The sequence below is a fragment of the Pelodiscus sinensis genome, chromosome 9 (assembly GCF_049634645.1).
Source record: "Pelodiscus sinensis isolate JC-2024 chromosome 9, ASM4963464v1, whole genome shotgun sequence".
In the NCBI taxonomy this organism is placed as follows: Eukaryota; Metazoa; Chordata; order Testudines; family Trionychidae; genus Pelodiscus; species Pelodiscus sinensis.
Window position 1 is genome coordinate 61,803,416 of NC_134719.1, and position 24,597 is coordinate 61,828,012.

General features: G+C 41.9%; 1 protein-coding gene across 11 annotated transcripts in view; it reads right to left on the reverse strand.

Moving 5' to 3' along the window:
* Nucleotides 1-24,597, reverse strand: part of RABGAP1L (RAB GTPase activating protein 1 like) — a 414,231-nt gene that overhangs the window by 44,977 nt on the left and 344,657 nt on the right. Inside the window, exons 1-2 of one of the 11 annotated variants that reach the window (XM_075936925.1) lie at nucleotides 16,036-16,416; nucleotides 13,989-14,775 (exon numbers count right to left, since the gene is read on the reverse strand). The exons of 7 other annotated variants lie outside the window; for them this stretch is intronic. In XM_075936925.1, coding sequence (XP_075793040.1) covers nucleotides 13,989-14,099 — 111 coding nt within the window. In that variant the 5' untranslated portion in view covers nucleotides 14,100-14,775; nucleotides 16,036-16,416. 3 more of the 11 variants (XM_075936924.1, XM_006139348.4, XM_025179627.2) reach the window with 3 other exon arrangements.

Sequence of the window (24,597 nt, forward strand, 5' to 3'; positions counted from 1 at the left end):
AGTGTTCACTATCTACAGACATGTTCACTATCTACAGAAAGCTCCACAAAGGGGAAGAGCTGGGGAAAATTTCTTTGCAGCAGAGATTCTTCAGAGTACAATGTCATAACCCTGCATTAGCACCACATGTTCCTAAATTCATTTTTATTTCAAATTCTACTGAGCATGTTATCGGCTTACTCCTGGCTAGTTTGCCTTTTAAAAAAGGTACTTCCGCATTTCTTAAATGAGGTTTAAAAATGATATTTTTATGCATATATGCTGATCTATAACAGTAGTGCAGATAAGGCATTTAGTATGGTGAATTGCACACTTGAGAGAAACAGCTATATACACATTGTCAGACCTAATTCATTTTGCATTTGAATGTCTTCTGGCTGACTAGAATAAAGAGGAAAAGGAGAAATACTTCAAGAATATCAGGTGAAACGACTATTTTTATTATTAGCCATCTTTTAAGGAAGGCTAGGACCAACATTCCAAACAAAGTTCTTGCTTCCAGAATCTTATAATCTCAGTAAATTTATCCTGGGGGGCATGATGTAAGATTAGATAATTAAGGGAAATGTCACTTTGTTTAGGCATTGGGGACAGGATCCTATTCAAGATAAAAGAGTAGCAGATAACTGCAGCTGAACCATCAGCAGATGTGTCTATTGATTCATATCATTCCATTGCCACATTTTAAGATTTTGAATGTTATATTTACCTACATTTGTACAGGTTGGCCCTCCCTGGTCTGGCACCCTTGGGACCTGATTGGTCCCAAATGAGGGAGTTTGCTGGACCAAAAGAGGTCAATTCCAGCCCCCCTGCCAGGCCCCACTCCTGGCCCCAGCTGTCACACCACTCTCTTACCCTGCCTGGCCACCTGCCCCAGCCAGTTCCTGTCCGTCCTCCCGTTCTCCCCCCCCCCCCATCCCCACCTCTCCTCGACCTGCCCGTCCCAGATGGGCCACTAGCCTCAGACTGTCCACCCTGGACGGCCTTCTGTTTGTTGTACCCGCTGCTGCCATCCCTGGCCAGCCTGCCATCCCCACTGCTGCCCTTCCCAGAAGGACTGACAGCCTCTTGCAAGCTCTCTTGCTGCCAGGGATCTGGCCCAGGAACATCTGTGGTTCTGCCAGACCACAGAGTCCTGGTTTTTAGAAGTACAACCTGCATTTGTGGTTTTTTCTCCTGTTTCTCTTAGGTGACTGCAGCATCACACTTCAAGTCTCAGTATTAGGTATGTCAGCACCAGCAATCTTACAGCAGCACAGATGTACTGATGCAGCAGTGCCACTGTAAGATACCTTGCATAGCCGCTCTGTGCTAACAGGAGAGAGCTCACCTGCTGTCATAATTAAACCACTAGCAAAGAGCACCTGTAGCTGTGTTGGCAGGAGAGTGTTTCCTATCATCGTAGTCCTGTCAACACCGGCGCTTCTGTCGGTGTGACTTATGTCGCTCAGCAGGCAATTTTTTTCACACCCTTGAGCAACATACGTTATACGGACAACAGTGCTAATGTAGACGGGAGACTCAATTTCCCCCATGCTCAAGTCAGTGAATGTACACTATGAAGTGCAGTTGCTCCTTGGGCGAGTTCACAAGGCTCACAAAGAAGAGGAATTGCTGGAGGTCTGCTACACTCTGTGTGGATAAAGACCACTGAGACACTGCAGAGGGAAGCTATCACATTGCATGCCACAGAGCACTGCTGTACGATAGCTGTGCCCACTGTAATGCAGGTGAGCATGAAGTGAGTTGTCAACAGTCCCACCAACACTGCAGGTCTATCTGTCTAATTGCCAAGACAAAAGGCATGTTACGTTGTAGGCTGCAGTGAGACTGCTATGGTGGCATATTGTGGTAACACTACTACTCTATACTCTGGCTCCAAGCAGATTTATTCAGGCTCTGCATGGGACTCAGAATTTGGCTCTAAACTAAAGAAATGGGTCCCAGGAAAAGGGAAGACTCAGGGCCAACTGCAGAACAGCACTATTGGCTTTGCTGACAGAGTCATCAATTGAAAGAAAATGAGGGCAATATATACTGTCCAAAGGAGCTAGGGCTTTCGTCTCCCAGCTCTCCCTGTTCCACTCATCCTTCCATTAGTCACTGAAATGAGGAGGAGAACAGCTGGGGGAGGGGGGAGGGTAGAAGAGGGCAGTTAGGGTTACCAGATGATTTCAAAAAAATACCGGACACACTTGATCTCAGATGGAGGGGGGGGCTGGGCCGGGAGAGTAGCAGGGCTGGCCAGGAGGAGGTCGGGTGGAGTGGGGCTAGTCAGGGGAGATGGGGGGGAGGGGGAACGGCTAGCAGGGCTGGCTGGGAGGGGATTGGGGGGAGCGGGCTGGCCAAAGGAGATCAAGGGAAGGAACTGGCCGGCGGGAAGCAGGGCTGGCTGGGGGAGGCTGGGGAAAGGAACCGGCTGGCAGGAAGCAGGGTTGGCCGGGAGGGTGTTGGGAGGAGCAGGGCCGGTCAGGGGGGAACCGGCCAGCGGGAAACAGGGCTGGCTGCGACGGTGAGGGGAACCGACTGGCGGGGAGTGGAGCTGGCCCGGGCGCACACGGATGCCGGGGAGCTGCCCCTCCCGAGCACGGTCCCGGCGGGGCACACAGGTGAGTCCGGCCCCAGGATACCACCCCGCCCAGGGCCCTGTTCCCACCCCGCTCCTCTCTTCTGTGTAGTTGCGTACTACCTAGACATGCTCACGCAGTGTGTGTGTGTGTCTACCAGCCAGGCAGTATGCAACTGATACTCATGATAATAATAAAACTTACTTAATTAGAAAATACCAGACATTTACATGTCCAGTATTTTCTCAATTTGTTTCCCGGACAGAACGCTCAAATACTTGACTGTCAGGTTCAAAACCGGACACCTGGCAACCCTAAGGACAGTAGAACAGTGTTACAATACACAGTCCTATAACAACAGATGGAGAACCCAGGAGAAGGAGACTGTCCCAAAGACCTCTAACTTAGAGCAGCTGCCCGAAGAACAGCCAGATTTCTCCAGCCATCTGCTTTTGTCTCCAGACAGACACACCCCATTCTAGGAGTTGCACAGGGCAGCTCACTCTGCACAATGAACAACCATATGTAGGTGTTCTTCAGTAACCAGTTAAACTGGCTTTCCAGCTTCCTTTACAACAGCTCAGACTCCTTAAAGGGATTGCAGGGGAGCATAAAACTAAGGCCAGTGGTGCTACAGCCAATATACACAACAGGAGACTGTGACTTAGCAAATTGTGGATCCTATTCATTTTACAAGGGCGGAATGGGTGTGCCTGTTTCACAATCAAAGGGTGGAAGGACTGGTTGGAAAAGAAAGTTGATTTTGCAACTGGCAGCCAGAACAAATACAGAAGAGAGCAAGAGTGCTGCTAGAAAATCAGGAAAATGCCCTCTACAATTTTCTCGACTCATGCCAAGAAGGAAAAAAGTTCCTGCAACACAGAGACCACAACTAAATTGAGGGAGGGTTAACTTCCCAATCTCTTACTTACAGCATGTTGAAATTAATGCATATTAATTTTATCATCTTACAATTTGTGGGCACACAGTGTGTAAGCAGCCACTGCTCAGCTTCAGTGACATCTAGATTGCAAAAGCTGAAAATATTCCACAAATCCACATTTTAAACATACATAGCAAAGCCAACAGCTTTCAGCTAACAAGCAATCAACTGGGTGCATCTTGTGAAACGTGCAATTAAACTTGTGAAAACCATCTGCCCAGCAAACTGGATAAGTAGATGCCTTGAATGATACCAGCCATAATGCATGGCTTGTTGTCTAAAGATTGTACAGGAAAGGTTACTGAAAAAACGTAGTTTGTAGAATAAGGGATGATTTAATGGTTAGAGCATTAACCTACGACTTGGGAAACCCACTTTCAAATCCCTATTCCACCACAGATTCCTTGTGTGGCCTTGGGCAAGTCACTTAGTCTCTCTATGCCTCTGTTCCCCCACTGTAACATGGCAGTAATATCACAGTAAGCACACAAACGTTAAAGACACTGGAGGTACTTAGGCCATTGAGGCTATAAGCACCAAAGACTGACAGAAAGGTTCTGAATGAGTGCCTCTCAGGAGAGCAAAGTTTGTGGTTAGCAAGTGCCAGAGGAGAATTCACAATGATGTTCTTTGTGGAAGATTTCCATTCTTCCATCTTCTGGTCTAGGGGAGTAGAGCAAATAAGTACAGATGGGATGGTGTACAGTGAATGAGAAAGGAGAGCACAAACAACAGCAAGGATAAACAATACTGAAACACTGTCCAACTTCTGTACTTAGCAACACGATAAAACTTTTTGTAAGAAATGGGTTCAGAATTAGTGAAAACAGTATCATAAAACTGGGGGCTGCATGAAAGAATGAGTTATTTTTAACTCATTTTTTCACCTGGATAGGTAAGTGTTTACATTTTGTTCCATCCACCACTTAGGGAGAAGTCAGGATTCTATAAAGAAAGAGTTTTATTGCTTTTTTCCACTAGAAACTGGTTTTAGATATGCTTGTTTTTGTCCTACTAGCTAACTCATTTTCTTAGGAAGATCCCTCCAAAGAGATAGAAAAAGAGAAACGAAACTTGCATTTATCATTGTCTTATTTATGCAAAACATACTTAGTGCTTACAGCAATGAAGCATGTTCAATGTTCAAAGCACCCTATCATGCACTGAAGGAAAAACATTTCTGTAACAGAGATCTTCAATTCGAGAGACAGATGCTGGAGGTCTCATGTAGTCAGTCAAACCTCATTAGAGTGTCTAAAAATTGTGTATGATAATTTTCTAACATAAAAGGCAGTGTACTCAACACAAGGTACTATTTTGCACCTCATAATGATGCACAAGGATGAATTAATCGCTGGACTGGAAGTTGATGGTTGCCTAGGAACCAAGGATCCTGATCTAATTATATTCAATATGGGCAAACAGAGGACAGCCCCAATGAGTTTTCCACATATATACATACACACTTCACACTTCAAAAGGGCTCAATGAGGAAAATTATGAGTAAAATTGGTTGGAGGAAAAATGTAGACAGAACATGTGAATGCAAACTGCGAATTCTTTCGGAACAGTTTATTAGATGGCCACAAAACCACAAATCCTGAAACAAGAAAGAACAGCCTTGGCTAGAGCCTATCCTGGTGGTGGTGAAGTGATGGCAGCACTAAGAAACAAAAGAGCAACATACAGCACAAGGAAAAAGGGGAAATAGATGGAAATTGATGTACCTTAGTTCAAATTTCTGTGCAATCCCCGCAGTGGGAGTTTGACAGGAGAAACTCTCCTGTCAACTTCCCTTAATCCTGGTGACCTCGTGGAGTACCATAAATGACGGGGGCATGGGTCCTTCCTAGACCCGCTACATCGAATCCCAGGAGATCAATCTCTGCAGTGTCAATTGCTCGGTAAGTGGAGACAAGGCCTAAGAGCCATAGAACATGGGGCCACAGAGAATCTAGATCCACTCTACTACAGAGTTCACAGGTAAGTCAGTGGTGAAAGCAAAATATATTGTGGCAACTGCCATGCTATCTACAACCTACATGTATGTGAATATAATGGAAAAGATACTTATTCACTATTTGAATCAAATATACATACCTATGTAAACATTTCCAGAAATTTTACTGGACAGGATCCCAGCTGGGACCCCTGGCAGAGGCAGAGGCAGAGGGGGCAACAGCCAGGAGCTTGGGGGCAGCAGAGGGGTTGGTGGCCAGAATTCCAGGGGCAGCAGAAGGGCTAGCAGCTGGGACCTTGAGGCCGCTCTCAGAGCCCCAAAGTCAGGCAAATTCTCTAGTTCAGGGTCAGGTTCCGAGGGTGCTGGATTAGGTTTAACCTGTATTTATTATTCATGAAAGGTACTGTACTGAAAGCCAGGTGTCCACCTCACAATTATTTCCTTGCTGTCAGTCCCAGGAGAGAGGCCAAGAACTGAACTGTTGTTGCATAATGAACTCCCTCCCACCGCCATCCTCAGGGGCTTTGGTAGCTGCCACAGGGTTCCAGGGCCAGCTCCTCTGCTACCCCCGGGGTGCTGGCCACTGGCCCCAGGACTCCGCCCCTGGCCTTAGACTCCACCCTCACCCCCAGCTGTGGTCCCAGCCTGGGGAAATGAGGGGTGTTGACAGGGGCATGAGGTGAGGCACAGGGAAACTTGGGCCCCACTCATGATAAGCAGACAAGATCCAGCTAACTAAGATCATGTTGGACTATGGATGTTGCCAGACCAGACAGAGTATGCTGGACTAGGGAGGCTCAACCTGTACTCAGTTTAATACAAAATAAAAACTTAAATTGTAATAGAAAATATTTTCAAAGACTGAAATAAAGAGTTAAGCTACTGAGCAACTAATTAAGCTGAAGTCCATCTATCGCATCCAGTGACTTTGGCCAGAATCTTTAATTAGTTCCATATGGGCACACCCTGCACTCATAGAGACCCCTACTGAAGTAAACTGGTTTATGGGTGCAGAGTTCATTATATAGGATTGAGACCTGTGTACAGAACAAAAGGATAGACATTTCACAGGCCCTCTCTGGGCACTGCTGACGTTGTCTGTGATGCTGTTCTTTAACACTGGCGTCACCATGAAAGCAAAATGCTATATGCAAACACAACATTCGCACTTTATCAGGCCTGACTGCGTACCTCAAACCAAACCATCTGACCAGCCTGCAATGGATAAATTAATTATTGATTTGAAATCTACCCAACAAATACAAGGCTTCCATTGTCACAGGCAGATTCAAAGGGTGCAAGTATAACCTGTGAATATATTTGTGAATGTTTAACAATCTGTCAGATGAAGTATCTATTTATCCTACACATCGCTGTGATCCTTGGAGGAATAGAATATTGAGAAAGAGCAGATAGAAAAAAGAGAAAAGTTAAGGCCAACGTTTGCTTCTTTTCGGCTATGGCTACATCTACACAGTATACTGTACTACGGCATGGCTGTACCGCTGCAGCTGCTCTGTTGTAAGGTGCACAGTGTAGCCACTTGAATAGTTTTCCAAGTAACAAACTAAAACCACCCCAATGAGGGGAGGCAGCTTCATCAGTGGGAAACACTCTGCTTACACCAACGCTTTTTGTAGCTAAAACTTTTGTCATCAGAGGTGTGTTTAGTGACAAAAGTGCCAGGATAACTATTTCAGTCATTCCATGCAGGACCTGTACCAGTATAACTGTGTTCACACCAGGGGGACTGAATCACTGTAAGTTAAAGGGGTATGACTTTTGTGAACAGACAAGGCCTTTTAGAATAAACAAAATTCTAGTAAGAAGTTCTGGAGCCTTTTCTACACTAGGGCTCATCCCAGAACAAGTGTCAGTTCTAGTGGAAGTGCTCAGAAAATGCCAGAGTGTAGACACAGACCACATGGCATGTTAGAAACCATCAAAGGAGATGTAGACAGGGAAGTATTTTGGAGATGAAAAGGTCAGAAGGCGTTTGAGGAGTTTGGAGGAGAGTCTTGGCAGCTAGAGATACTCTGTGAGGCTTGTCATAGGGTATGCTGGTTTGTGAAATCACAAAAGTCAAAAGAATAAAATAGAGTGGGATGGGGTGGTAGAAGAGGAACAAAAGAAAGAAACAAGAATGTTTTAAATTCTTTGGGTTTTTTTAAACACCAATTTAACACAAGCTTGTGAAAACCACATAGGAGAAAAGCTCTCTAAGAATTTCAATAACCTTCCTCTTCAGACTAAAAACAAAGAACTCCCACTCCATTTTTCTTGTTGTCCTAGGAGGCCTCCATAAAATGATAACAAGGGAGATGAAACTTGATGCTCCTGATCCTGTTAATATTTAGAAAAGGCTGGAAAAAACTGTGTGTGTGTGTGTGATGGCTGTGGGGAGAAGGAAGAAAAGAACAAAAAGGGCACCCATCAATATTTTTCCTTTGCAGGGCAACTTTAAAAATGACCTACGGGTCACAACACAGAAGCTGTATGTATAGGAGACAGGTCAACACAGATGACTAGTTATTACAGGGCTTCACTGAGTCCAGAATAAAAGTCCCAATTTCAACAAGACAGGCCTCAATTCCAGGACCCCCACCTAAATGAGAGGTACATGCTGCATTATTTGTTTGGAGATAATGTCAATGAAAAACATTAAGATGATGTTACTAGTGTCTAACAACAAATGAGTTAGATGAATCAATATCCCCCAAAAGAACATAACATAAGATCGGCCATACTGGGTCACACCAAAGGTCCATCTAGCCCAGTATCCTGTCTGCTGATAGTGGCCAATGCAAGAGGCACAAAACAACAGGACGAACAGTCAAATGAAAATACAACTAAGCACACCTGAACTCTGTCTTACACTGGATTATACTAGTTAAACATTTTGATACAAGCTTTATCTAGGAAAACCGAGAATTAAAATTCCCTACATTAAAACTACTCAGTACTGATACAATCTGGACAATAAGCTTTGACTTGCCTCTGTCAAGTTCAGAATACTAAGTGCACAGTAGTTTCAGTCATCTTTCCCCCTTTAATGGTGCACTGAATTAAGAGAGATGCATTCCAGCTTTGTGCTTGCAGTTTATTGAAAACATTGTGCTTTTTTTTTTTTTAAGAAATCTATACAACTGGTTATCCACTGCCTTGCACCTTTTGTAGAGAATTGCACTAGTGCAGAACAGATGTAAAATACTACATATTAGGGATGATTAGTCAACTATCTGATAAGCAAATACTTATCGCATAGCCGAGTCAACTAGTCACTCCCTCCCCTTGCTGCCTCTATCAGAAAGAGGCAGCGGGGGAAGGGGGAGAGGAAGGGATATTTCAAAGCGGAAGTGCTGCATGGAGCCCAGATCCGTGTAGCGCTGCTGCTTTGAAATGCCATGAGGAACCTGATGCCACAGAGCCTACAGCGTTTCAAAGCAGCAGCACTACATGGAGCCCAGCGTCAAGGGGGGAGTCTCCAGCTGATCCCATGTTCCATGCAATGCTGCCACTTTGAAACGCCGTGGGGAACACAAAGAGCCAGCTGGGGACTGCCCTGCTGGCCCCGTGCTCCCCGCAGAGCTTTCCCCTTTGAAGTGTAGCAAAATCCCTAGGGCTGTTGCTACGCTTCAAAGGCGGAGGTGCCCTATTGACTAGACAATAAGAACATAAGAACGGCTGTACTGGGTCAGACCAAAGGTCCATCTAGCCCAGTATCCTGTCTGCCGACAGTGGCCAGCACCAGGTGCCCAGAGAGGGTGGACCGAAGACAATGATCAAGCGATTTGTCTCCTGCCATCCCTCTCCAGCCTCTGACAAACAGAGGCCAAGGACACCATTTTATCCCCTGGCTAATAGCCTTTTATGGACCTAACCTCCATGAAATTATCTAGCTTCTCTTTAAACTCTATCACAGACCTAGACTTCACAGCCTCGAATTAGTCAGTTACTCGAAATTTAACATCCCTACTACAAATTCTTAATGATAGCATTTGACACTCACTTTGCATAAGTGTGACTGACTACACACTTGGCAACTCAGAACCATAAACCTCTTTTTAATTTACTATACAGAATAATATTAGCTATGTAGCTGCAGTACAGTAAACTATGTTATTTGCAATATATGCTATCTTTCAGCATCAAAAACATACAGAAGTATTGCTCTCATGCAGTGATGGGGTTGGAATGTAATTTAATAAGATCTTATTCGAGATCTTCCACATATTTGGCTCTTCATGGATTCATGGGTCTCAGAAACTGGACTTGAGTGTGTTAGGTGCTGTACACACACAAAGAAAGAACTTGTCAGTGCCTTGGAAAGACTTCTTTATAGTGCAAATGCTGTAGTCCAATTTAACCCACTGGTATTTATCCAATGCAAAAGAAAGGTGCAGAAAAGTCGCTCCATTTCCTGTGGAAACTGGCTGAAATGGATGTGAGCTAAGAAATACTCTGAAACTGAATTCCACCATAGGGAGTGGGGGAGTGGTTTCCCTTCTTGCTGAGAGTTCATGCAAGATCCTTTCTTCTACAGTGTGATCAGAATTCAACAGCACCAGCAAGGTAAGTAGGGCTGGCCTTGCTTAGACATAAGCAACAGCCTGTGGGCATCATAGTCTTATGCTAATTTGGCAACTCAAAGACTGGGCTGATTCCCGCCTGCACATCTTGGCACTGGACCCTCTAGTATAAGCCCATGTTTGTTACTTTTACTAGCAGTAGCCTTTTTTACATCGTGATCCATGTCAGATGACTATCTTACTATCTGTCACTTACTGGAGAACTTCTTGGAGAGGAGGAATCATGATGACCTTGCACTGCCATCCCTAGGCATCCAAAAATTATGATTCAGGCCCCCAAATTATTTTAAAAGTTGAGATTTTAAAAAAAATAATACATTTTGGAATCTAGTAACTTGCTTTGCAATGCTGGAGCCGTTAGAGTTCATGTTTTCAAGCTTTTTTCTACAGCGGCAGAAAAACAACATTAAAAAAAAAGCAAGCTGAAATTCTCATGTAACTGCAGAAATCCAGATGCAAGAGCTTTAAGAAAATCACCAAGTATCACTTGTCTTGTGATAAAATCATGAAAGATGCCAACATTAGAAACTCATGATCTGATTAAAAAAACTTTAAAAACAAGTGGTCCTGTAGCGCCTTAGAGACTAACAAAAAATATAGCTAGTAATATGAGCTTTCATGGGCACAACCCACTTCTTCAGATGACACATGAATGGAGCAAGAAGACACAGAGGAACAAATATAAAGCAGAAAAAGGGGAGAGAGGGAGGAGAAGAAAAAATCTTGTCAATTTAAGTGTCTGTGATAAACCAGGCTAATAGAGTGTCCGATGCTTAGCTTTTTATGTCATTTGGGTGTTGAATATAATGGCCCATCCAGGAAATTAAAGCGGAAGAAGCAGAGGAAACTGTAAGGGGAATGTTCTTCTCACAGAGGGGTACAATTAACTCCACAGGTAACTTGTTTTGACAGTGGAAAAACTTAACATTGCTTCTAAACTACCTTACAATTTAAAAGAAAACAAATAAACTTGGAACCATTTCTAAAGTCAAATCCCTACAAACTATTCTGCGGAATCTTGTTGCTATCTGGTATAAGTGACCAAAACAGATTCAACACTATTTTCTATTTAACTTCATCCCAAAATCATATGCTGCTGTTCAATCCAAGATGAGACCTTTAAGTGTATTTCCAGACTGACTGACATTACTAGCAGAAATACTTACAATGTACTACAATTGCCTTCTGGTATCAAAGTGGAGCCTGACATGACTAAAAATTAATCAGCTTCAGAAGTGTCAAGTATCTGGTTTTCATCTTTGCTAAGGATTGCCCCAGTGTCCAAAACACATATAACAATCTGGTTGCTTCGGAACCAAGCCCGTACACTTGATAACCACATGCCTTTTATTATGTTAAAGTAAGTAATACAATAATAACAATACTACTACTACTACTAATACATAATTAATAATACTTTGCCCTTCCAAAGTGTATTTCATCCAAAACTTGCAATATACTGTGAGGTACAATTTCCATTTCACAGATGAGGAAAAAAAAGTGACCACACTATTAATTCATCATACAGATAGAGAGTGCTAGAATTAGTCAAGGCTTTCAACTCTCCTCTAACCACTCAGCATTAGTGACTCACATCAGACCTGGGGAACAAATGTTGCAGAGAATTCAGACCAAACTGTGTATAAGATGTTATTGTCTGCACTTTTCTGAATGTGCATAAAGCCTGGGCACAATTGCTAGACCGATGTAACTGGAACTTCTCGAATAATTAACCTGTAGGCTGAGACTCAAATGCAGTGTTTCTTACAATGAAAATATTATCTAAATGTTCATGAAAAATAGCCCAGTAGCATGGAAGCAATTCAGCATGGGAGACACTCAGGAAAATATTCTTGGGCTGGTGAAACTCACCAGCATGACTGAGTCTGAGCATAGCTATGCACGTAACTACCAACTGCTCTAGTCCTTCTGCTAGCCAACTGACAGCAATGGTAAGAGAAAGCCCCCTGCCCGCAGCCTGCCACAGGTGGAGGGATGACCCAGCAGGGCTGGGAGCCTCCTGCCAGTGGCAGCTGCAGCTTCGGGACCTGTAGCCTTCTGGCAGTGGCAACTGCTGCAGCCCCAGGCCTGGGAGCCTCTGGTGGTGGCAGCAGCCCCAGCCCCAGGACTGGAAACCTACTGGCACTGGCAGCAGCAGCAACAGCCCTCACTCCAGGGAAGGATACCGCCTAGTCGGTTAACCAGTTAAACATTAGGTAAACCTAACATTTAACTGGTCAACTGATTGATCGGGATTTCCACGGAAATGTGGCATGTGGAGCTGGGATCAGGTGGGGTGTCCCCAGCTGACCCCAGGCTCCACGCTGCTGTTTTGAAACGCCAAACACCATAGGGGCGTTTCAAAGTGGCAGTGCCGCACAGCTGAGCCCAGGATCAGCTGTGCGGCGCTGCCACTTTGAAGTACCTCCTCTTCCCCCCATCCCCTGCTGCCTCTATCTGATAGAGGCAGCAATGGGGGGAATCGACTAGTCAACTGGACTAGTCGACTAGTCCTTAACATCCTTACTTTAGAGTCTTAATCAGGTGTAATGAGGGAGAGGTCTGGCCCACATACATTGTCATTTCCACTGGTGGAAGTGCAGAGCTAAAGTCATGAATGTAATATATTTTTAAATACATACATATGGTACTTTTTTTCTCTTGTGAAGATTACAGATCGGCCACATATGGAGGAATCCAAGCACTGTAACCTAAACGAATTCTCTCCCTCAAATAGTTACTTACACAGATAGAATAAACAGAAAGATCAAAAGTGGCAAAAAGGGTGTTTAAACAGAGGCTTTTAGATAAAAAACCTGCTTTTAAATGATGCATCTGTCAATGAATAGTTAAACTCAACCCTTCTGAAAAAAATCAAGCTTGTATTTTATAAATCCTCGATCACTGGTTGACCCTACCATGACGTCGTCCACAGAATCTGACCCCCAAAAACGTAGCATTAGGAGCCCAACTTTTGGCACTCTTTGAAAATCCTAAAGGAGAAGGGGCAGGGAAGCTTTTACCCTGACATAGCTGAGGTCAACGCTATATCTCCAACGTAATTACATCACAGTAAACACTACCTGTACCTTGCTTCAACCACGATTTTACAACAGGATAGCAACTGCATGAGTTACCTCACTATAAAAAATGCACCTCTTTTGGCACTGAAGATAAAGCTGTTAACCTCAACGGTAACCCATATATCCACACAGATCTGCATTCACAGATCCCAATGCAGGATCATGGCTAAATTGTGCTTATAATGTGTATGAATAGTGTACATGTCCCTAAAATGCTTCAGAACAGTAATTTGCTGCTGTATTTGATCTAAAATGTTTGCATAGATGCTTATGCTGATTTTAAACTAAGATATACAAGAACAACAATAAAATGAGTGTGAAATCTACGAACCATCATGTGGACCAGATTCACAGGAACTATGTTGATTTACACCAACTAAGAATCTGACCACGAGTCTTTAACTGACATGCTAAGACCTACAAGTGTTGAGGCACTTTGGAATTTGTTTCAATCTCATTTTTACTTCTTTCAGTGAACTCAAAACACTTGTGATCCACAAAACTTCATATCAAAATTACACCAAAAAACCTATAGATTATATGCAACACGAAACTAGTTTTACTGAGCATTTCCTCCTCTCTTCACCTCAGTCTCTCAGAAAGCCATTAACTCAATGTGAATAGTTGAAATTATTACTTCAAATCACACTACTATTATTACTATGTATACTATTTCTCAGTACATGTAGACAAATCTCAGAGAGGTCTAAATAAGTTTTTAGAAGCACAGTACTGCTTGCAAGCGAAGAGCTCCTCTCCTGCAGGAGTACAACTTTCACATGTTACAGTCAAAGGATCAACAACCTCTGAACAACAGTTCACACTTACAACAGCAACACCTACCACAGACTTGGGTTTGCTGATTGCCACCAGGCTGGTCAGAAAATCTTCATCATATAGCTGGCTAAAAACATGGGCATTGTAGGCCACCACTATCGAGATTTCTTCCATCATTTTGTCAGCAAGCTCCTAGTTACCAGCAGCAGCAGCAGCAGCAGCAGGTTCACTATCCAACAATGAACCTTATCTCAGTTCTGTATGGGTGACGGTCGCCCACACCCACCTGAAGAAGCTAAAGTGGGTGGAGTGTCACAAGAAAAAAACCCAACCAACCAAAGTAGCTCTCATGTATGTAGTTTGCCTCTTGAGGTTGGGGGTGTCTGCGTGTCTTATCTTCACAGGAAATGTGTATTATAAACACCTGCTTCAGTTCTCAAAGAACTTGAAAAGTAATTTACTGAAGTTTTCTCAAATCCTAGGAAACTATTTAATCCCACCTGTTCATCCCAAAGTTCTTTGCAATGATTCACTCTTTAAATCCAATGTTTATCCACAGGCAGATGATTCTTCTTGTTGGGGGAGTTTCACTTTCTACTGAATTCTTGCTTTGTGCTTATTCTGCAGTCAAAGAAAGGGAGTGTGTATGTGACCTCTCGTATGCCCTCTAAGGAATTTTTCACAAGTTTATAAGTCTATTCTCAGAAATAGTTGAAAAAGTAGTTGCTTTCTTATCCACAGTTTTGGGTAGTTTGTGTCATTTAGAGTTTTTTGGAAAACCTATAGTAAAAGTAAAGCACACGAAGGTCTTCTACAGCAATGATAACGAATTACAAGCAAAAAAGAGTGCCACCTATAACGGAGATTTAACAGATGTTAGTTTCTTCTTGTAACACAGAGAATAAAACAGTCACCTAAAAAATGCAGAATATCATGAAAAAAATCAAGAATATTTTATCTACACTATCTGTACTCTAAAAAGGAAATATATAGTTTTCATGCAAATGAAGCCAATAGAAATCCATATTTTTCCCCCAGGCTTGATTGTCCGTAGCATGAAATATTCAGGACTTCTACTCCTTTTAATTACAAAAATGACAGGGTCTCAAACAGTGCTAGGGGAGCATTGTTGATTGCTTCCCAGAGAATCAGTCTTGTCAAATAATTTGTCCTAGATATTCATATTACAAAGAAAAGCTGCCAAACAGAAAGAATATTTTGGAAAATGATCAAGAAATTGAAAGTTATCAAACAACAAATGAAAATATAGTTCTACAGAAAAGTCTGAATTGATGTAAAGAAATAAACAAAACATACCCTCTGAGAAAAACACCTTTAAACTCAGCTTTACAAGGAAAAGTAATAATGGCCAAATGGTGGCACACTAAAATGATACAGCCTGTGCTTCTAGTGAGCCCCACATCTATTTCATTTTTACCCCCTCTAGTAGCATTTTGTTCCAGCGATGAAAACTCCAACTTGTGCAAGAAACATAAATGAATTCAGTTGGATGTTTGTCCCAAATCAGAGTGAATGCTGGACGCTGCAGACCTTACAGATTTCCAGTCCGAATTGCCAGTAGCATATTGTCATTCGCTTGCTTTCCAGAACAAACAGGATAAGATAAACCTTGCTCTTGTCTTTTTCCTGTTTTTCCTGAAGTATCTTTCAAAGATTACATACGTATTTAAATAGCATCAGGTGCTATTTGCATTTGAATAGGAAACTTGAGCAACAGCTGTAATGTTCAGGATAAAAAACCAACATCTCTTTTGCTTAAATAGGAGAGGAAAAAATTACACGTTATTGCTAGGAAACAGGAGAGTGTTCTAATAGGCTTATGGCAAAGAAAAATGCGGCACTTGAGGTAAAATCCTTGAGATTAAGACAGTTTCTGATCATGTTTAACCCTTGCAGGCAAAAGAAAAATATTTTTACTTGAAATTTCTCTGCAGTGCAGCTTTTGAGATGAATATTTCTACTTTGCTTATATGAAGTTGTTTGTAATATTTCTTGTATTTCTTTCCCTCGGTAGAGGCAATTCAGATTAAAAATTAAGACTGATATCCAGTAAACAATCTGTTAACCAAGGAGTCCAGTAGATAGATCATACCTTATATTCTAAAATCTTTCATATATTTTCAGAAATGCTGTAATTCATACTGGGAATTTCTTCAGGTATGTTCTCTTCTGCTTCATGACTTCAGGCTTTTCTTGGTATCAACATTTGGTGGCAATGAAAGCGGCTCTTCCTGCATTCACATTTCTCTCAGTCATGGTGACTCAGTGTGTGCATATAGTGTCTGCATATGAGGTGTGCTGACAACAAAGACACCTGTTGTAGGAGGTGAAGAAAGAAACTACCCATAATTCCACACTTCTTGCTGGCAGCTGTTCAAAGGCTGCACACAGGGACTGAAATTACATTTGAACTGTCATGTATGCACACAGGGAGTGAGCACACAGAAAAACAACAAGCATTCCTGTGTTAGCGAGAGCACAATTTAATTCTACAACCAGAAGAGGGGGTGGGGAATGCAGGTATGCAAAATAATACCCAGTTCAAATCATTAAATCTTTCTAACCAGTGATTTGATGGTCAGAGATCATGGGCTAGATTTTATTCTCATTTTACAGCAGAACAGTTCGCTGACTTAAAAGGGTATTTCTCAGTCATGTGAGCACAGCTGATATGATTGAAAAGCCCCATTAGAATGGAGGCTTTGTGTAATTCTGTGTTGACGACTGGGTTGTAGCCCAGGAAGAGCCACATGGCTAGTACCTGTATGTTAACTGGGCTTTTCAGTCACATTAAGAGAACTCGAATAAACTAAGACAATTACAAACGCAACCAGTCTGCCTGTCAAGACATGGCTCAGAGTATCAGCTTGTTGAAATTGGGAAGAGGGACATGCCTTTTCTACCGAAAGATTTTTAAGCGCTCCTTGGATGAATAACATCTGACACACGACATAAAATCTATGTTCCTCCCCCTCTTTTGTATCAAATGTTGCTGTTTGCATAACACCACACAGGTATTGCAGCCGCAGCCATCAAGGAAGTGGTAAAGCAGTTTCCCTGTGTCATTTGTATTTCAATCAGGTGGTCATGGAAAGGCCATCTTAGCCAGCCAGCAAATGGCTAGGACAGCAGTACAAGACTCCACTAGCTAATATAATTGATTTGAATCACATTTGCTGATATTTTACATGTTTAGAGGAAAAGAAAATATGAATGGAATTTTACTGAATTTTGCATAATTTTCTGATTCCTCGACAGACGAGATTCCACCCCCCCCCCCACCTTACCTTCAGTAATGTCTTACTGCCATATGACAAGGGACCTTTCCCTGAATGACGGAAAAGCATTATTAGCGAAACAAGGTGGGTGGCTGTGGTCAAAGAGATATGAGAGTGTAGCTCAAAAGCGTCTCTTTTACCATCCATCTCACTCATTTTATTTTGTCTTTCCAATATCCTAGGACCAGCATCACCAATAAGTGTTATGTATGCTGAGCAAGGGCCCTCTCTAGAGTCTTGTTAATTTTTCACTAAAGTTACTCTTTTTATGGAGCAGTTTGGAGTTTGCTTAAGTCACAAGTTGGATTTCATGAACTTCCCAGATTCATTAACATAACAAACTTCAGACAATTAAATTCAAACTTGGCTGTCTGTATAGCACTTGAAGTGCCATTTGGCAGTGTTTAAGCGATTTTGCATAGTTTTTCAGCCGATACAGGATGAACAATGGTACTATCATCCCCCTTTCGTAACTTCCCCACTGCGCAATGAAATGTAAGATTTGTTTCAAATGCAGTAATTAAAGTGGAAAACAGCTGATTAGAATAGAAAGCTTGTTTATCACACATTAAATATCTACCCTCCCCCTCACCCCAGGAGGATTACTGGCAATTAAGAAGCGAGAGGACCAAAAAAAAAGTCTAGCTTTTAATTTGCAGAGGGAGTAAAATTACTCCACAGAATAAGATGTTAGGACTTTAAAATGGCTGATGACATCTGGACAATCCCAGACAATACTGTGGCCTTCCAGTGAAGAGTTTAATCCCACTCTCTTCATGAGGCTGATTCCTAGGTAAAGCAAACTTTTGCAGCCTGGGAAATACCAGACCAGCCTTGATTTAGCTGTTAACTACCGTAAGTTAAAGTGATAATCAATACAGTCCTATGCAGACATACCTCTGAGAAGGAATATGAACCATTACAAAGTAACTGGAAACAAGCACCACAGTAAAGTTTCATATTCTAATAATGAATTAATTCAAGTTTTAAGAGAAACATAATAAATTAGGAATCTCCTGGGATTTTTTTTTGTTTAACACCAACATTGAGTATTAAATATCAGAGGGGTAGCCATGTTAGTCTGAATCTGCAAGAACAACAAGAAGTCCCGTGGCACCTTATAGACTAACAGATTTATTGGAGCATAAGCTTTTGTGGGCAAAGACCCACTTTGTCAGCTGTATCTGACGAAGTGGGTCTTTGCCCACGAAAGCTTATACTCCAATAAATCTGTTAGTCTATAAGGTGTCACAAGACTTCTCGTTGTTCATTAAGTATTAAGGGATTATTCATTGAGAGTGTCATATGTAACTTCATAGCTGTAAATTATGCTGAGCCAACTGCCTATTGCTGGGCAAATGCTTTTCAGGTTTTACTTTTAAGTGTCAGATAACATAGCCTACATTTTAAGAAAATGTGTTTGTGTGCCTGAGATGTATCTGCAAAAATCTCATCTGCATGACAAGTCAGGGTAGTACCTGCAGTAAACTATGCATGCATGCAAATCCTCAAACTTTGCAAATGCACTGCCTTCCTGTTAACTTGGATGCAGGCAAAATTTTGCTTACATTTAAACCAGTAATCCAGTATACTTTAGAGAGTTACCATTATTATTTGGGTGGTAGCAGAGGTCAAAAGGATTGGAATTGCTGAGGCAGTGTCTTTTCCAGTAAGCCGGTGTCTTTGCAATTCTCTCCCCCTCAATGTACATCTGTAGCAAGTTTTAGAGAAAAGGTCCAGACTTTTGCTTCTTTTTTATTTTATGGCCATGCTCTGGCTGTGTTTGAATGTACAGTATGCACTGGTGATGGGAGGGGAGATGAGATTTATTTCCCTTGCTTTGCTTTACTCCTATTTTAAAGTTAAAAAGAACAAATACAAAAAACAAAACAAAAAAGCTTAATATTGCTTAAGACGTCTCTATAGATTATAAGGAAGCCAATTTGCAAAACCGAAACTCCTTCTTTTCTTCCCCCAGCCTTTTGTAAATCATCTCCATGCCACACAGAAAGCTAACACTGTGGCCACTGCTGAGTAAAGATCTGCCTGACACGGACCCTCTTTCCTGGGCTGATCTATTCACCTCCCTGCCACACACCTCAAAAGCAAAAGGGAGGGAACAGGCCAGCTGATGGCTCCCTGAGGCAGTGAAGATAAAGTGATTTTGAAGCCACTCCTTTCTAGCACACACAGTTCATTCTGATTTTTGTTTAACATATTTAGAGATGGTTTTTAATGCTCAGAGTGTAAAAGGTTCATAACTTTATGTAGAATTTTAGGTTTCGTGTTTCTCTGAAGTTTCAAGTAAAGCGGAAAGATGCGAACTGGCTAAACCAGACCCACCCTGTTTGCTTTCTACAATGTATGTAGTCTTTAAACAGGTGATAAATCACTGTACCTCTGATTCTAAGCCAGTGATTCTCAGCCTTTTCAGAATACTGGACTCCTTTCAGGAGTCTGATTTGTCTTGCCCACCTTAAGTTCCATCTCACTTAAAAACTACTTACTGGCTAAATCAGACATAAAAATACCAACGTGTTTAATTTTCACCATATAAATATAAAATAAATCAACTGGAATATAAATGTTGTATCTACATTTCAGAGTGCTACTTGAGTCTGTTTCACTTGTGAGCCTTGTGTGAAGCTTGATCCCCAGGTGGTGTGGCTGAAGCAGGTGACTTAGCTTCACTAGGTCCCCCGTGGCATAGAACCCCGACCAATTAGTTGCCCACTTGCCATGGCCTAATGTGGGCTCTGCATTTATGATTCCTCCCCCCTTCCCCCCCGACTTGTTGCATGAGTCCCTGGGGGCTGCAACCCCAGGCTGAGAAACACTGATCGAGATAAGTTGAGTACCTCCAAGTACCCTCTGGCATGTGTACCTTGATACATATTGACTGCCAGCAATTCAGCTTCACCCAGCCTTTTACATTATGGCTTTTGTTTCCTACAGAATTAAATCCAGATTTTAAACATTTTACATTTCCTATATTCTGTTTCATTTCTTTTCTAAAGCAATGTCTACACTAACACTTATGCCAGTACAATTCATATCGCTCCAGGTGTGTGAAAAAAACACTCCCTGAGTGACATAAGCGACACCAACATAAGCTAGCTTGAGCTGAAAAGGCCACTAAATTCAACCTAGAAATTTGTGTGTGTTGGGGTAAGAGCAACATTATAACTTGAGCTGTGTTATGAGACACACCCAGAGAGTGAAAGAGTTCTGCAATGCTTGCAAAGCTAGGGTCATGACAATCTCCTAAGAGAGGCAAGCAAGTGGCTCCCATTCCCTCCATTCCCGCCAAAAGAGCTCACCAGGTCCAGGGAGAGGAGACTACGGTGGATGCAGTGGCTGTGCTGTCCCTGGAAATCTGAGAAGCACTCTGCCAACTCCATGCAGATCTGTGGCCATATATTCCACAACTGAGCCCTTAGTTTGATTAAAATGATATGAACGCTGGAAAGTGAATGCCTGAGAAACTTTCGAGGGGAAATTTCTGTATTAAACTCACTTCTAAAAAACTCACATGCTTGTTGGGAGGTTTGTTTGTTTAATTGTGACTATTTTACTCTAGTTTTAAACATTATGGCTCTGAAACTATCTAGACTCTGTCACATTTCACACCATGGTAAATTATATACACAATGACCAGAAACACCACACTCTAAGAGTCAAGTTACCTTTGTCATGAAGTCTCGGTTTATCATTGCACTCTTCAATGAAAGGAATAAAGTCCACATCTGGAGGAAAAAACAATCAGAAGCAAGGAGAGTTTCTCCTCAAAGGTTTATATTGTCCGAGGGTCAGTAGGCAAGTTCTTTCAATCTTGAATTGTGTTGATCCAGATTCCTAATATGGAAATTGTGTCTAGTACTCACTGGTTCAATAAAATGTAATACAAGTAGAAAAGCTATGATTTTTTTCAAGATTTTTTTTTTATCTGACACTACAGTCTTATCTTTGGATTTGGAGTAGTATGTGAGGGGGAAGGGAAGGGAGCATCTTACACAGTTTATTGAAGCAATTCTTGGCACGCTAAAGAAATATTTCTTGACTCAGATTTGAACATCAGAGACACCATGCATTTTCAAACATTTGCATGTCCTGTTTGCAACTCCTCAGCTTTTCTCCTCCAATTCCAATTTGTTTTTTATCCAAGTAAGATATGATCTGCACTATGACACAATATCATCACTGCTATTAAGTCTATGTAGCCAGTGGACGTGTTCACACCCTAAATAAAGACAAAGAAATGTATCCAGATACAGCAAGTGCCCACAGAAGAGACGGGAATGTAGGGAGCCTCTTTCTCCTTGCGTCAAAATGTACCACTTGGACTATTCAAGGATAGTGCTTTTGCCATGAGACAGAGCTGGCTGGCATAAGAAAGAAGAGACTTTCTCTTAAAACCATAGCAGTACTTCCCTCTGTACTGCTAAAGAAGCTGTGCTCCTGTGCGGTGTCTCCTTACAGCACCCCAAAACAGGACTATGTCTTAAAAGCCAATAAAGCGATTAACTCTAATCCTGCTCTGCATTTTCAGCATGCCTTGCGCAAGCAGAAATATTCTTTAGGCCAAATTCTTCCCACATAGATTACAATGGGATTGTCAGATATATTAGAGGGCAGATTTGCCTCAGATAGATACCCTCCCTTATTTTTTAAAGGGACATCAACCTAAGCATCATATCTTTTCCCAAACCATTTTTACTTACAAATAACACCTAAGATTATTGTAACTACACAGTAACACACTTTGTGCAGCGTCACTAGTCCCCAATTGCTTGTTTGGGTCTTTCACAAAACTTTAGAAAACATTAAAAAAAAACAAAATTTGGTTTGTGAAACCATAAAAATGTTCAGGGAGACTCTGAGGCAGTTGTGCAGCTGACACAACTTTTAACATGTTGGTTTTAAAATTAGCTATGTATCAAGTTGAGAGTATTCCCTTTAACCCTTGTTTGCTCTTTTGCTTCTCCCCTTCAGCTACTAGGCTGGGTAAGAACTGTAAAAATGTGACCGCTCCTGCCTAACATCCATTTGTATGCAGAAGGTTCAGGTTTTATTAAGATTCCAAGTTTGTGTTTACCACTCAAATTAAAAAGGAAAAAACCAACCTTTTTCTGTTTACATAAGGCTCTATTTGAGACCTCAGGACAAAGCCCTGAAAAATGTGTCCCTACTCTGTTGCAGCACTGTTTTAAACTAATACATGAAGCTGATCGGGAAATGAGGTGCTTTCAAGTAAATGTTAAAATTAATGTGAAAAAAGAGACATTACTTTGCTGTCACCCATATGACTGTCAGCATAATGTAAATCCAGTACTCTGTATACTTACAATATTTAGAAGGGTTACAAATGTCTGTTGTCTCAAGAATTGTTCCTGCTATGTTTGTGGAAGAATGACTCGATTTCTAATATGCTGTGAAGCGGGTGAGGGATTTGATCTGCACTGCCAAACAGGTTATGGTTATTTCATGGGAATACTACTTTGTATTTCTTCTGTTGAAGTAGCTGTTCTGGAGCGGAGTGCCTAGCTGCAGCTCTTCAAAATAGTATGGAGGACTACAAATAGACCTAGCAACTCTACTGGCATTTGAAGGAATCCCCTGAAGGATGGGTGATGGATTCAGCAGATGGAATAACTGAACTTTCCAGAATGTTTGTGAAAGTAGACTTTCACACTGATAATTTTTTTGAAGCAACTTGTTCTTCTATTTCATATGTTGCATAATACTACAATTACTGATATGGATGAATCTTCTGCTGATCTTATCATGAAAGAGAAAATACATGCTCTTCTAACTCAGGTGCACTCCTTCCCATCCTCAGGTGCCCCAGGAACTCTCAGACTCAGTCCACTGAGTGGCAAGTTCATGTAATTTTAATTTATATTCCCATTACCAACACCAGTACAAGCCATGCAGCAATATTATATATAAAGTCTTTCTATTTTTAATCCTTTCCCACAGGACCAAGGTCTCCCTTCTTTGAGATCTCTGCATGCTTTGGGCTCAATGAGCCTTGGTTACACCATCTCTCCTGCTGCTACTTCCTTCCTGTCTTTCTTATATAGCTCAGTTAATGGACTAGTTAGCTCATCCAGCCTCCCAGCCCAATCAGCAATTAGCGTGCACATAACCTATCAGTCATCGCCCAGGGAGCCAACTGATGCTTAAGTGATCAGAGTGCTGGCTCTGTGATAGCTTCCAGCTCTCTGTCTCACAGAATTTAAAGCTGCAGCAGTGAGAAAGCACAGACATTTTATACTGGAATTCATTTTCGTCTCTTCCCTTATAACAGTACCAAATAACAGTACCACAAAATCTTTGAAATGTATTACATATTTTGGGTGCTTTTCTCTGCATTTTCAAATGTATTGTTTCAATTACAAAACAGAATACAAAGTGTACAGTGCTCACTTAATAGTTTTATTACAAATATTTTAACTGTAAAAATTATATACAATAAGAACTTAAGAACGGCCACACTGGGTCAGAACAAAAATCCATATAGCCCAGTATCCTGTCTTCCAACAGTGGCCAGTGCCAGGTGACCCATGTCAGTGGTCAGTGTTAACTCACTTCATACAAATACTGTAGTATAATCTACTCTGATAGTGCAACTTACAGATGTAGGGGAGGAAGGTTGTTACATAACTACATTCAAACACAAACATTCAAACACAAACACTGGAAAACTTTAAAGCACCTACAAGTCCACTCTGTCCTATTTCTTGGTTCAGCCAATCACTCAGAGAGACACGTTTGTTTATATTTATGGGGGAGAAAGCTGCCTGATTATTATTTACAGTGTCATCTGCAAGTGAGAACAAGTCTTCTCATGTCACTTTTGTCGCCGATAGTGCAAGGTAGTTACATGCCAGATATGCTAAACCAGGGATGGCCAACCTATTTAACAAATAGGGCCAAAACAGCGGCGAAAAAATGCAAAGAGCCACACCAGAATTGTCAAGCAAAAAAAAAAAAAAAAGCCCCCCAGAACAGAACTGTCAAGCAAAAACAAAAAGATTAAAAACATTTTTTTTTTTAAAAAGGAGGCTACCTCTTTAAGACAGCTGCCATCTTGGGCGCCATTTTTAAAACCCTGCAGCTCCGACCCGGTAAGCACAGTGAAGCTAGGGGACGGAGGGTGAGGGGAGAGAAATTTGGGGCAGGTGCAGGAGCTGGCTTCATGAGCCGCACTTTTGGGGGGCAAGAGCCGCATGCGGCTCGCAAGCCATGGGTTGGCCACAGCTGTGCTAAACATTTGTACGTCCCTTCGTAACTCGGACATCATCCAGGACAACATGCTTCCTTGCTGATGACACTTCTTAAAAAAATAATGCATTAATTAAATTTGTGACTGA